This window comes from Hydra vulgaris, chromosome 03 (assembly GCF_038396675.1).
Source record: "Hydra vulgaris chromosome 03, alternate assembly HydraT2T_AEP".
Lineage (NCBI taxonomy): Eukaryota > Metazoa > Cnidaria > Hydrozoa > Anthoathecata > Hydridae > Hydra > Hydra vulgaris.
In genome coordinates, this window is record NC_088922.1 from 5631923 (window position 1) to 5647445 (window position 15523).

The 15523-nt window shown below is 27.4% G+C and overlaps 1 protein-coding gene across 2 annotated transcripts in view; it reads right to left on the reverse strand.

The window, feature by feature from the left end:
• Positions 1-12588, reverse strand: part of LOC100209982 (nuclear migration protein nudC) — a 38339-nt gene extending 25751 nt beyond the window's left edge. For both annotated transcript variants that reach the window (XR_010637357.1, XM_065792126.1), the window contains exons 1-3: positions 12401-12588; positions 11789-11866; positions 196-240 (exon numbers count right to left, since the gene is read on the reverse strand). Coding sequence is in view for 1 of the 2 variants with exons in the window: in XM_065792126.1 (XP_065648198.1) it covers positions 196-240; positions 11789-11866; positions 12401-12472 (195 nt within the window). In the remaining variant the exon portion in view is untranslated. The remainder of the gene's footprint in view (positions 1-195; positions 241-11788; positions 11867-12400) is intronic.
• Positions 12589-15523: the final 2935 nt, after the last annotated feature.

Genomic DNA, 15523 nt, shown 5'->3' on the forward strand with positions numbered 1-15523 from the left:
TGTTTAATCTTGATATTATTTTTAAAGAAAATTTAATTTTAAAAAAATCGTATCATTTTTCATATTTTATTTGGCATTTTTTGTTAATATAATTTTTGTTAGAAGCTTATATTATGTGATAACAACATATAAGAATAAATAGAAACAATTTTCACAATCGCGATACGCTTAATTCAAGCCTTGCTAGACAATTACCTTTTCAGCATGGTCTTCAAATTCTTTCATAGCATCAATCACAGTCTAAAAAAAACATTTTTTTTATTTTATATTAAATTTATTCACTTATATTAAAAAATGCAAACTAAAACATCTTGACAACAGGATTATACTGATCTTTGGCCAAAAAATAGGCCTTCATATTTGGGATGTACTACTAGTTATTAGAGTAATCATAAAGAATAAACATTTTTTTAAATAAAAAAAAAATTAAAACATTTAAAAATTAGAGACAAATTTTTTCTGATCGAATAAAATGCAATTTATTAAAATAAAATATTGACAACCCTCAGAATTAGAAAAAATGAGGTCGGCAATAATTTGTCGACCTCAATCTTTTAGAGGCTGGCATCAGGTTGGCAAAAATTATTTGATATAGAAACTCAGAATTAGGGTCGGCATTGCCGAATGTCGACCCTAATTCTGAGGGTTGTATTGATATCAATTTTTATAAAACTTATAAAAATTGACATCAGGGTTTCAATTAAGTGATCATGAATCAAAATGTCCTGAAGGGAATTTCCAATATTAAATTCATTTAAATTAAAAAAATTGCAATAACTAATTTTATTATTTTTAAAGTAGTAAAAAATATTGCTCATGAAATTAAAATACTAGTTCTATTAAAAAATAATGCAATTCATAAAACTAGTATAATATAACTTTGAATTTAAAACCGAATGTCATATGGTTAAATGTCTTAACACCCTTTTCTTGAGTTTTTGATGGAAGTATAATCTTTTTTGTTAGTAATGTCATCTCTCAGACAAAGAAAAACTTTAAAAAAAAAAATTTTTGAAATGGAAAAATAATTTATTTCACAGGACTCAAGGACTTTGTGTACATACACAACCTTTAGTATCTAAGGAAATCTTAAGTATCTTTAGTACCTTAAGTACCTTTAGTATCTAAGTCAAATTTTAAAGTCAATGACTAAAAATGTTTAGCGCCTATGCTTCATGGCATGGTATCGAGTTGTACTTAGTTGCAAGTTTAGGAATTCACAAATATTTTTACTATTTAAAATCTTGGGCACCTTACATTTTCAGTCATTAACTGAAAATGGATATTTCAGGTTGTGAACATACACCAAGTCATGGGGTCCTGCGAAATTTTGTATTTTTTACTTTTCAGTCCATTTCAAAAATGTTGTTTCTAACAATTTTTATATTTATTTTTCACTTTTTAGTCTGCCAAGAAAGTTAGATGATTAATTAGATTTATATTTAAATGCGGAGGTGGTGTAGTGGTAGAGCCCACGCTTCATAAGCGAGAAGTTCCAAGTTCGATCCCCACCACATCACTGGTAGTAGTAAGTGACCGGGGTTGATATATGACCGGGGCTGGGTTTGATAAAATATAGCTGGGGCCAGGTTTGTGACTGGGGCTGCATAAAAAAATATACATCCTAAAGTTTTTTTATTCAAAATTCATGTTATATTTTGTATATATATATATATGCATATACAAACATCATTATGATCAACGTGATCATCATAATCATTATTATCATCATGATCATCATTATCATCATTGTCATTATCAGGCTTTAGCCTTCCTCTTTTATGCTGTTTCTCTAATATAAACAATCTACAGCATTTTCTTTCCTTAACTAAACCTCATTCATACAATGTATAAGTCACTCTCTTTAAGTTTTCTTACTTCTTCCACTACCAATTATCTCCTGAAGCTGCTACCTCTCTACATACTGATACCTAAATCACTTTAAAATTCTCTAAAAAAGAAATTTTTTTTAATCTGTCTGAGACTATGCCTCCTTTTCTTGTTGTGTTTGAGTCACACCACACACTCACCTGATCATCTTCTCTTTTAGCAAATACCACATCATATAAGTACTAAAATTTATATAAATATGAAAGGATATTGTTTGCCAGCATCTAAATAAATAGCAAACATGTTTATACCCATAATATGTATGCATAAAGCGCATCTTAGAAGCTTTTATTCCTTCTGGAAATATTAAGTCAAGCTGTGGAAGCTTGACTTAATATTTCCAGAAGTGAATTATAAGTAAAAGCTTCTATTCCTTCTCTTCAATATTAAGTCAAGCTGCATCCTACTCCACATTTTTTACCATTTTGAGCAGTTGCTTTATTCAACAATAATCATTTTTTATATCTTTTTTAAAAGTACATCTCTCTTATAAAAGAACATCTCCTTTATAAACAAATTTCTTTTTATTATTCCAAGAAGCCAAGTTTACAATTCCAAGTCATTTTACAATTCCAAGAAGATGTAAAAAGGTCCTGAATGATGTTGAGCTCTGTTATTCTAAGTTTACTAAATTTTGTTTCTTATCTCAGATGTTAGGTTCTAGAGATTTTTGGTAAGTCTTTAACAATGTCATAATCTTAACTAAGTGTAACATGTAATCTCTAACTCATGGGTCTGATCTTTTTACTTCTCCCCAGAATAAAGCAGAGTTATTTACAAAGAAATCTTACTCTAATTTGACTCCTAAATATAATGACCTGACAATTAAACAGATTAATTGATTATTAAACATTCAAATCCCTCTGACTTCCAATGCTAAAGTTAATTCTCAATTAGATACTTCTACAGTTTGTGCTCCAGACAAGATTTCCATCATAGTCTTAAAAAAGTATTCTCTTTTATATTGTTTCTTACCTACAATAAGGATCTTCATGAAATCTAAAGTGGCTCTATTTGCTGACAACTCAAATTTATACTCTTGTCTTGACAGAAAATCTTCACTTTTTAATTGCTTAGAACAAGCAGCCGATTTTGAATCTTATCTTTCTTCAGTAACAGCCTAACGCTTGCAGTGGCTTATGGATTTAAATTCTGGACTTAAAATCCACAACTTTTGTAAGACAGCAAAACTCATTTATTTACTGCAAAAAAATATTGCAGTATTGTTGGCATTCCTATATTGATAAATAACAACCCTCTTACTCTTAGACAAAGTCTAAAAGCACATTGTAAATTTCAGTGTCCCAAAAACATACTTTTTTTTCTTCTTCATGATACCTCTCATTTTTTCCCCATTCTCTGAAATCCACTAAAACTAAAAATCAACAGAAAAAAAAAATTTTGTAGCCATGAAGTGATAGTTGCAAAATTTGAAAAAATTGAATTTTTCGAAAATAAATGTTACATCAATGTTGGATTAATATGTAATGAAATTTATTTTTATCTTTTATTTTGTTTTTAATAAAGTTAATAATGATCCTAAGTATAGAATAGTGCTATTATGACTTTTTAAAAGCATATTTTGGTTTTTAGAATTGGGCTCAGGTATGCTTAGGCAAAATGTATCAAAAGGCTCGGAAATAAGATTAGGCTTACAAAAATGTGCCCTTTGCTCTTAAGTATTGTAGAAAATACAAATAAACTTTCTTCGAAACTGATATATAAATATTTTGCTCTAATAAAAAACAACTTCATCAAATGGTTTTCAAATACATACCTTTTATTATTGAAATCCGGTATAATTAGATTTGCGCTCAAAAATATGCGTAATTTAGAGCGTTACCAAAAGCTCTAAATTACGCTCACCAAAAGGTTGTACCAGAAATAGGTTTAATTTTTTCTTTTTGACGACATTTCTCAAGTTTTAGCCATTCTCTGAAGTCCACTGAGACTATTAATAACCAAAAAACAAAATCAGTTGTCAAAAAGTGATTTTTGTAAAATTTAAAAAAATTAAATCTTTCGAAAATGAATGTTGTTTTGTTGTCAATGTTATTTAATTTTTTAGGACACTTTTCTCATTTTTTAAACATTTATTGTTGAATAGTACGGTGAATAATTTTATTATTAGTGTAATGTGTGCTTTTATTTTATATGAATATTGGGTTTTTGTAATAGGCTTGGTTACGCTATTTAAAATATCTTGGCTTGGTTACGCTATTTAAAATATCAGGCTTGGCTACGTTATTTAAAATATTATAAGAGGCTCATAATTATCCTTAAGCTAACACAACCGTGCATTCTCAAAGACCTTGTGGTCAAGAAAAAATCATTAATACTTATATATATAAATATTTTTGATTTGCAAAGCAATAACCTTATTAAATAGTTTTCATGCAACAAATAACACCAACGAAAATTTCAGTATTCTGCTCATAAATGCGGTAAGTGCGGTTGTTGTGTAGTGTTAGAGTGCTCGCTTCATAAGCGAGAGGTTCCAAGTTCGATTCCGACCGCATACCTGGTAGTAGCGCACTTAACTTGTTTCTCCGCGCAGCGGCCTTGTTTATCAAGGTTCGTGTTTTGGAGTAATAGAGTTGAGAGAGGGTTATAACCACAAGTAGCCTCCTCACCTGTAGTGGCCTTCTTAGCCTTGGGGAGAAGAATTAGGAAAAAAAAAAAAAACACCTGATTTAAAGTAACACACAACAAAATGCTTATCATACGCCTAATTTTTAAACATAACCTGAGCCTTATATGTTTATAAACGTATAATTATCTTACAAAAAAACATGTCACATGCAGATTTAAGTCATCTTTGGTCAATTAAACAGTGCAGTTTTTTGGCAAACATTGGTTGTCCTGTCAAAATAGACCCAAATATAGAAAAAAAGAGGAAGACACTAATATCAGAAAGCTACTGGTTCCTAAAAAGTATTCAATCAACCAGCTGCTATGGGCAGCTGATTGATAGAATATTTTAACTAGCTTCTCAGCATTGGAAAGCCTCAGATATACAATTTTATAAATGACAATTTTAAAATTCTTTACATCACTGCTTTTAACATTCCAACACTGAAGTTCTTTTATGGAGTTTTTACCATCTTCACAATCTTTCCTGTTCTGATTTATCTGCAGGCAACAAATGTTGGAGGTACACATTTCTTATTTTGTGGAGGATCTTATTGATGAGAAAATAAAATGGCACATGAAAGTACAATGTGTAAGATTATATAAAGGCTGGTTACTCAGAACGAGGTGAATAAGACGGAGCACACCAGGTTTGATGAACAACATTAAAAGGGAGGCCCTGAAGTTCCTCAAGAGGCCATTGACCACAGAGATATTTAACACGGGGAGTACAAGAAGCTATGTGAACTAGTTGTCTTTAAAGTCTTAGGAGATGTACCACTATTTTATTTTCCTTAATCTGGAGCCTTCCATTAATAGTTAAATTATATTACCATTTGCTTTTGATTATTTTTTTAATTTTTTTTTTTGGGGGGGGAGTAATTTAAGAGTTTTTAAAAATATTAATAATTCTTTCCTAAGGTATTTGGTAAATGCTTCATACCTGCTTGCCTATGGGATGACTAAGAATGTATCCTAGGTGATGAAAAGAAAAAGATGATAAAAATGGCACATTTTAATTTGTCTGAGCAGTTACGTATGGGGAAACCAAAGCTACCAGTTGTTAGCAGGTCAATGAAGCTTATTAAGCGGGGTTTTAATAGGTTGTGATGCATGCTTGAAAAATTTTACTGAGCTAGTAGGAGCTTAATGAGCTGGTAAGATAGCTGAGATTCATGTTGAGGAGTTGAAATGGCGGATAAAGCGAAACAACTGTTAGACATTTTCCATATTTAAAAGGTTTTTGAAGCTAATAGAATGTGCCAATGGCTGCGCAGAAAAGATTATCTTATTGGCCCAGATAAAGCTTTGTGAAGCTTTATCTTGTTCGATAAAGCCTTGTGAAGAAGGATAATGATAAAGAATAAAGAGAAAGGTGATAGAGTGAAAAGCTGCTAAGCTGAACCGCATAAAAAAATGGTCAAAGGATTTAAAACTGATTTCACAACAAATAGATGAATTGATGGGTATGTATACCCACAAGCCAAGCATGTGACTATTGGAGTCTTTGCAAATCAAAGGATAGTACCCATCAACACTGAGATCAGAAGAAGGAATAGCAGAATTTAAATTACTCATTCATAGATAGAGCATGGCCTCTTAAGCAATGAGCTATGCAATTTTCTTATTTATGCTAATTAAAAGTCATAACACAGGGCTCCTTATGTGGCCTCAACAATGCGCACCAAAAGCATTAACATGGACACCATTCATGTGTAACATGGCACTGTTAATACTCTGATATTTTGCAGCTGTTGATGGAATCAGCCTCTCTTAGACCTACCACAGATTTCGGGAAACCTTACTACCAGTCGGCCTCAGAACCATTAAACTGAGTTTTAGAGCTGTACCCTCATAAGGAGATAACAAAAGATGTTTGATAAGATAAGATGTTTGTCTTGTTGCTTTAGTTTATTTGAAACAGCAAATCAACTTAAATTTTAAAATTCTGATGTTAGCAAAAAATCGCTGACCTTAGACTGTGTCAAGTAGGCTGTTAGGTTGGCTATGCTGAATGCCAACCCAACTGCCAAGGGCTATGTATATATATACACTGCGTATACTTTATAGATAGATTTTATCATTTACCAATAATAATAATTATACCAATAAATAATAATAATTATACCAATAAATAATAACTATACCAATAAATAATAATAATTATACCAATAAATAATAATATAATGTAAATAATTATACAATAAATAGTAAGATATATCAGGCCTTGTTTTAAAGCATAAACTGGTGCGCCATTATACATACATACATACGCGCTAAGCCAATTTACGTAAGCTGTAATCCATTTCATGTGAGCCATTTTTTATCATTTTTAATATTTAAACAAGTCTTAAGATATAAATATAAGTGGTAAGAAAAAAAAAAAATTAACATTATAAGAACCATTTATAAAGTTTGAATGATGATTACGTAAAAAAAATTAGCACAAAAATTACATTTGGTATTCACGCTATTTACAAATGTACTAAGTAAATAAAAAACAAAGAAAATTTTATTTTGATTAGCAAGAATATTTATTAAGACAATTTTTCATAACAAACTATAACAAAATAATTACCGAATTTTTAAAAAAAATAAAAAAACAAAACAAAAAATTGTTAACTAAAAAATAGTTTAATTTTATTTATATTAGCATCACTTTTAATATTTTAATTTTTGATTGTTTGTTTTGTTATAATGATTAATTTTATCAAAAAAATGGAAAAACATTACAAACATTAAACAACATCTTTAAAGAGTTTACTGATGATTGATTGAAACTTGAATCTTTGTTTGCCACAAAAAAAAGCACTAATAAAGAAATTAACTTGAGTATTTTTTCTTTGCAACAAGTAATATTTTTTATTCCTAAACAACTTTTTTAAAGTAAAAAATCATTACTTGCAAAGTTGCAATTTAAGAAATAATAATAAAAATATTTAGATATTTTAATTCATTTTTACAAATTATGAGAAAAGAAAGCAATTAATTTATGTTAAATGATAAAAAAAAATGTAATACTAAATTTAATTAATGTAATATTAAAATATGTTTAAAAAAATGTAATAATAATTTTTATATTAATTTTTTTTTTTTTTTAATTTTATCAACAAAAAAAAAAAAAAATTGAAACAAAATAGACATTCCACAATATGTACATATTTAAAAAATAACACTTCTAGATTTGTTTTTCTTAATTAGTAAAAGAAACTTGTTTTGCTGCAATTTATTTTATTGTGGTATTTAAAAAAGTTAATGTCCTTAAATAAATAAAAAAATAAAGATAATTTTATGATGTCAAAATCACAAGGAGGGAATGAGCTAAGCCGTTTTTTATTTAAAACAAGTCCTGATATTTGTAAACGTAATTTATGTTCATAAATGTATTATGTCAAAAGAACTTTACACAATATTGAATCAATAAGAAACAAAAAACTTTTTATACATTTGCAAAAAAAAATTCTCTTAAACAAAAGCACTTTTCCCTTTTTATTTAAAAAAATAATTAAATTTCTTTCGCATAGTATAATCTAAAAATAAAATTTGCAAAACTATTATACTATCTTTGAAACAAAATTTTACATTCAAGTTTTACTAATTTACGTTCCTTCAAATCTAAATTTAAATTTTAAAAACCATATTTAATATATATTATTATACTATTTATATTATATTTAATATATTAATAATTAAATATATTTAATCATAATTAAAATTTGTTTAAAAAAAATTCAGTTGCAGTTAAATGCTTCTTTTTTATGACTTAATATTTTCTGAATAAATATCACATGAATGATATTAAAAGGATAATTTTTCAATTATATTAAAAGGTTAAATTATATTAAATGATATTAATATATATAATAACGCTAATAAATAATAATTAATATAATATTAATAAATGATATCGATTGATATTAAAAGAATAAATATTCAAAAATAAAAAAGTTTTTGATTAACATAACTACTCAACGCTTTCATACATAAAATGTGAGCTGTGTAACGCTTCTTAACTAGGCCTGTCAATGTTTTTTTTTTTTACCAATTTAGTTCTATTACTCTATCTCTATTCTATTACGATATCTCTAATTACTATATCTCTATTACTATATCTCTATTACTATATCTCTATTTCTATTACTATATCTCTAAATCCTTAAATAAAGTTTGTAAAAAAATAAAAATAAAATAGTATTTTTATTTAAATGATAAAACTTTTTAGTTCTTATTTAGGAAGTATTTTTTTAAATACTTTTAATTACTTGTACAATTTTCTTATGTTCTAATTAATAATAGAAAATGTATACGCACATGCATATATATATATATATATATATATATATATATATATATATATATATATATATATATATATATATATATATATATATATATATATATATATATATATATATAGTCTTCTTCGTTTAGCCAGCACTTAAGTCTTTTCGAGCTTGCCCACATGCCCGTAAAAACTTTAAAAAAATATAAATTGTTTTGTTTTAAATTGCAACAAAAATTTTTTTTGTTCATTTGTTCAACTTTTATGAAAAATGCTTTTTTTCACTAGTTTTCTTTTTTAATTATTTTATCTAGTATTTATTCAAAGCATTCTTTATGCTATTTTTATTTTAAATTAAACAACAGAAAAAAAAAATTTTAATTGCCCAGACTAACTTAAAAAAGACCATCTTGCCAGCGCTTTTTTGTGCGCTGGCATTAAATTTTAAATAGAGACTGTTTATATAGACTGTATAGTCAATCGATGTATGAGAAAGTGTATGAGAAGGTGATAATGATGATGAGAATAATGATGTATGTGAAGGTGGCGTATAGCAATATTAGTAGTTGTCCCAACAAAAATCTAAACAGGTGTGCTGAGTCAGAGATGAACCCAGACCTGTTTTAGTAACGCTGGAGCGGTATGGACGCATAAAAACTATTTTTATTTTTTAATTTTTCTTTTACTTTTTTATAAAAAAAAATGGAAAAAAAGTTTCACTTTTAAATGCAGTAAATAATTTTCAGTTTATTTTAGCTACCTTCAGGAAAATAAAATGAATTAAAGAGAAATAGCTTTTTTACGTAATTACATGACGAAACTGTTCTTTGATTACTGACTGAATGTTAGTTATTAAAAAAATGTCGTAAAGAAACTTAATTTTAAAAACTTGTTGCAAAATTTTATAACAATGGAATATATAAAAATTTGCTTTCTCGAAAGATAGAATGATTTAAAAAAATCCATTCAGAGTAAAGTTACCCTTGTTTTTTGGCAATTAAGAGTAAACTGTTATAAATGTTGATAATAAATGAACTAAAGTAAAAGACTTCAGTCTTAATAATTAATGTTTGAATGAATGAACTTTTGATCTTTAGGTTGCTATTTTAGTTAACATGAGGAAAACGAAAAAAGGAAACACAATTTTTTCAGAAAGTTTTGTTTCTTTTCCATATTCTTTTTGACTTTTAAAATAATAATAAAAACTATTACAATAACTTAATAAAAGTTATATTAAGATCTGTTTAAAATAACCCATAGTAAATGTAATTTAAGTATTAAACGTAATTGTTTTAATTATTTTTAATGATTAAAAATATTTTTTTTTAAATATATGCTTTTTAATAAAAAAAAAATAACATTATTAAAATTATATTTACTGTAATTATCTCTTCTTTAATTACCTTTAATTTAAAAGGTGCCTTAAAATCACTTTAAAAATTCTTAACCTTCAGTAAAAATTAAATGAGCAGATTTGCTGATATTTAAATCAAAATTTTAAAATAAAATAATAGTAAATACATTTATTAAAAGCTTTTGGTTTTTATTTGAATAGTTTATTAAATATGTTTATTAAATGCTTGCGTTTTTTATTCAAATAGTTTATTAAACACGTTTATTAAAAGCTTGCGTTTTTTATTCGAATAGTTTATTAAATACGTTTATTAAATGCTTATATTTTTAATTGGAATACAAGATGTAAAACTATTTTGTTAATTTTACAAATATTGCACGATTTAATATTATGTAAAGTAAATATTGATTAAAAATTGTTTAAATTATTCAAACATTTAATTACTAATTGTTTAAAACATTAATAAGTATTAAAAATAAATTTACTAAAATATTGTTAATAAATGTTTAAAATACTTTAAACAATTTTCAATAAATCTTTACTAACAACATGGTATTTGCAACAAAAGCGTTTATTAACTATTGTAGCTAAAGAAACATTGCGTTAAATTCATGTATTAAGAAAAATGCCTTTAAATTAACTCCTTATCTTAGGATAAAACTAATCAAAATTAACACAAATGAATAAAATGATGATTGAAAAAATGATGATTAAAAATCATTTTTGCGGCACCACTACGGGAGAAGGAGGAACTCAAAAGCATCCTCCCCCCCCCTTGACGTTGCAAAAAATTAAACCTCCAAGAAAGTTAAAAGATATGTTTTTTATAGGCTGCTTACCTGTTATAAAATGAACTAGTTATAAAATGAACGATATAAAAAATAAATACAAATATTTAAAATATTATAACATTATTAAACTTTGAAGATTTGCTTTTCTTATATTTAGACCTTTCAACTTTTTTTTTCGAAAACCTTGAGATTTAATAACAAAAACCTGAAATTTATGCAAAAATTTGATAAAATAAAATCAACAAAAAAAATTTTTAGTTTGGTTTTGAAATACAATACTTGCACCGAATATAAATCAAAAAATGATTCATATTTCAGTGCAAGTATTTATGTTTTTCAAATATATAATTTATTATTGATCAAACCAAGGATATCCACATTTATTATTCAGCTGTACCTGATTACCAGCTAAAACATTTAGAATAAATTATCAAAAAAATTTTCCTGAATATTTTATTATTTTTAAAATCATAAGGCCGTGAGGATTGTAATTTTACAGTGAAACTCACGGCAAAACATGGAGAGTTTGAAGTTCTGTACATTTATGTACCAAACCTATTTGCAAGCTAAAGAGGTTGTAACAAAGGGAGCTTACTGTTAGGAATGGATGACCTGACAACTTGTTTTCTTGACAAAACAGTGTTGAAAAATTAAAAGCATGTTGCTACCATCAATTTTTAATGCCAATAATTTGTTGACTTAATGACAAATTAGTGATCATTAGTTTTTCTAGATATTAACTAAGTAAATAAATATGCTAAAAATTTATAAAAAGTTTCTTTTTCTTTAAATAAGCTCACAGAAAAAATTATTTCTAACCTAAATATGGAAATATAATACCTGTCGAGGAACTCCTGGAGCTGCGCCATGAAAAAAATCTGTTTTTCGATAAAGGAATCCAAAAAATGTATACAAAAGCTAAAAACAGCATATATAAATAAAAACATGTGCAATATTTTGTTTCATATTTTATATATTTTAAAAGTGTAAAAGTTTAAATAACAATTTATATCAACGTAAGAAAAAATTTTAACACAGAAAACTGTTTAATTTTTTTAAACCTATCTCCTGTTTAAAAAAATAAAGTATGTTATGCTTTAATTTTAATAACAAACAAGATTCATAAACCTCGGTTTTCAACCTGAATTTCGAATGAAGTACTTATATAAAACTAAATCTTTGCTGAGAAAAAAATTATTCAGGAATAACTCATTCTTTACCATATTTGGACATGTTTAGACATGTAAAATCCCTTTAAAATATAAAGGTAAAAGCATTGTTATTTATTACAGCAATCAAATATTTTTAATTGGGTCTAATTTCTGTTAAATTAATTTAAACGAAAACAAAATGATCGTTGTAATTAAACGGAATGATTGCAACAACAGGCGGTAAGTTTCGAACAAAATTGTTATAATACAAATAAATATACTTTTAAACTAAAATACATACTTGTTTAACGCCACCCTCATGCTGCTGTGCCATGGCTAGCAAAATACCATCAAATTTTTCAGATTCACTCATTTTTGAATCAAATAAAATGTTAGAACGGGGACTTTCACTTCAACTCACGTTCAATATTTATCGATATTCTAGAACGTCTAGGGATACATGCTTGTTAAAAACAAGAAGCGTTATATAAGGAAAAGAATTTTCGCGTACTTTTTTCGTTATATAAGGAAAAGGGTTTTCGCGTACAGTTTTCGTAGTAATATTGGCGGTAAAATAAAATGTAGTAAAAGTGAGTTCAAAATTCTCCGCCATAAAGTAACATATTGACCAATTCTGACTTAGTTTTGAATTTTTATATTCGTTATGTGTATTTTTATGTTTCATATGCTTTTTCAGAAAGTCCTCATATATTTTTTTGAGTCAAATTTGAGTAAAACAGAAATGCTACGTTTCAAATAAAATTCTACAAACACGGAGAACTTTGAAGGACTTTGTGGGTGGTTTAAGAGTCAAATGGTTCATGTGACAACTTCTAAATGGCACATTGAAATGAAAGATCGAGCATATTCTAAAGAGATTTATTCAATGAAGCCCTTAAAGAAAAAATTAGGAGAGAAATACAACGATAACTTTATTATTAGCCAAGCTGAAGGAAAATCCAATTTAGTATTAGTCCAATATAGTACTAACTAAATATCCAATATAGTACTAACACATAGAGCAAAGATGCAAACGCGGGAGAAGTTACTATTAGAACCGTGGCTAAATTGATAAAGACAGAAATTTTAAATCTTAAGTTCAGTACAGATGATTACCCATCTAAATACAGTATTGAACATCATGAAAAAGCTTAAGTCCATTGTTTCGCTTTTTTATGAAACAAATTACATCTGACGAATCAAACAATCTTCTATTGGTCAAACTATAACAAAAGCTATTCGATCGTAATTTTATGTCCCATTTTTTTGCTTTTTAGTTTAGGAATAGAGCTAGACCACAAGTTTGGATCAAAATGGTTGAATAATGAGTCACTTTATCTAGAACTTTGCATCAGCCCATCAGAAATAATACGTTATAAACACTCTGTTGTGGCTAACAACAGCTTTGTTGAAGGTGGTCGGCAGAAAATGTTGATCATACTGTCTGCACATTAGATGGTAAACATTCTTTCATGGATTGGGCATCATCGCTGCTAGGATGATAAACTCTTTTGGATAGTTTACATCGATTTAAAAGAATAAGATTTGGTTTAAAGGCAGTAAAAATAGTCTCTAAAAGAAATACTGTCTTTCGATATTGATTTTTTCTGGCAAAGTTCTTTCACTTCAACACCCGGTGAGAACCGGGTACAGTGGAGCGAATTTATGCAACTTTATCATAATGGTAAATGCCATTCCTTTAAAAAAGCGAGACATTTATGGTGTGTATCATTAAATTAAACTCATCTGATAAAAACTGCATTTAATCTTGCTGTACACGAATGCAGAGCAATGCATGAATCCATGTCACCATTGATCAAGCATCGTTTTAAGAGCAGTCAGCAACATTGTGAGTCACGGCAAAAAAAAGATACATAAAGAAATTTCAAATCATTAAAGGAGCAGTTCGAGCTGTTTAATTTAACTTGAAGACTCCGGACTTCATATATTTATTTTCTGACCTATATGCTAATAGGGATGACGAAATTAATTATGATCAAGCAAGAAAAGTTAGTTTATAGGTTAAAAACAGTCTTGATATTATTATAGTCAACCTAGCAATTATAAAGCGTTCAAAGCAGGTCAAAACACTTGCCATGTTGCTGCCAGCTGTTAAAGTTAATGGCAATGCTCTCCAGGTAGATTCTAATGATTTGTTCTACAAGCTGATCACGCTAGAAGAGTACAAGTTCGATAATTTGATTGACTGCTTCGAAAATAAATTAAGACTAGAGCCCACATCTCTTCTCAATGATGGATCTATGAAAAAAGCTAACAAGGCAGAGCTTGTTAGAAAACTCATCAAAAATTTCAAAATTTTAACAGAGAATAATGACACAATCTATATTGTTGACGGCGGAGCTTTGCTGTATCAACTTATTAAGTTATTAAGGAAACTTCCAGCTACATGTTCAATCATCATGAAACAATATTGTCCATATATTACAAAAAGTATGGTAATCATACTTTTATTTTTTTTTTTGGTTATAAATCATCCATCAAAGATCAAGAACATCAAAAGAGAGGGAAAAGGTTCGTTAACATTGTATTCCAACCAAAAATCAACTGCAAATAATCTGAATTTCTGTCAAACATCTTCTATTAAACAAAACTGCAAAGGATCAAAGGATTGAGAATGAAGCAATAAGAAAAGCTCATTTAGCGGTAGAATGCAAAGGGGATACTCACAGAACCATTTCTACGAAACATACATACATACATACACACATACATACATACATACATACATACATACATACATACATACATACATACATACATACATACATTCATACATACATACATACATACATACATACATACATACATACATACATACATACATACATACATACATACATACATACATACATACATACATACATACATACATACATACATACATACATACATACATACATACATACATACATACATACATACATACATACATACATACATACATACATACATACATACATACATACATACATACATACATACATACATACATACATACATACATACATACATACATACATACATACATACATACATACATACATACATACATACATACATACATACATACATACATACATACATACATACATACATAAATACATACATACATTGGGTAAATGCATAATTATCTGGCGTATTTTCTAGAAATGTTGTTTAATAAAACCAATTACAATATAACTATATATAAACCAATATTACAATATAATTACAATATACAAAAATAAAACCAAAACTGCAAAGGATCAAAGGATTGAGAATGAAGCAATAAGAAAAGCTCATTTAGCGGTAGAATGCAAAGGGGATACTCACAGAACCATTTCTACGAAACATACATACATACACACATACATACATACATACATACATACATACATACATACATACATACATACATACATAC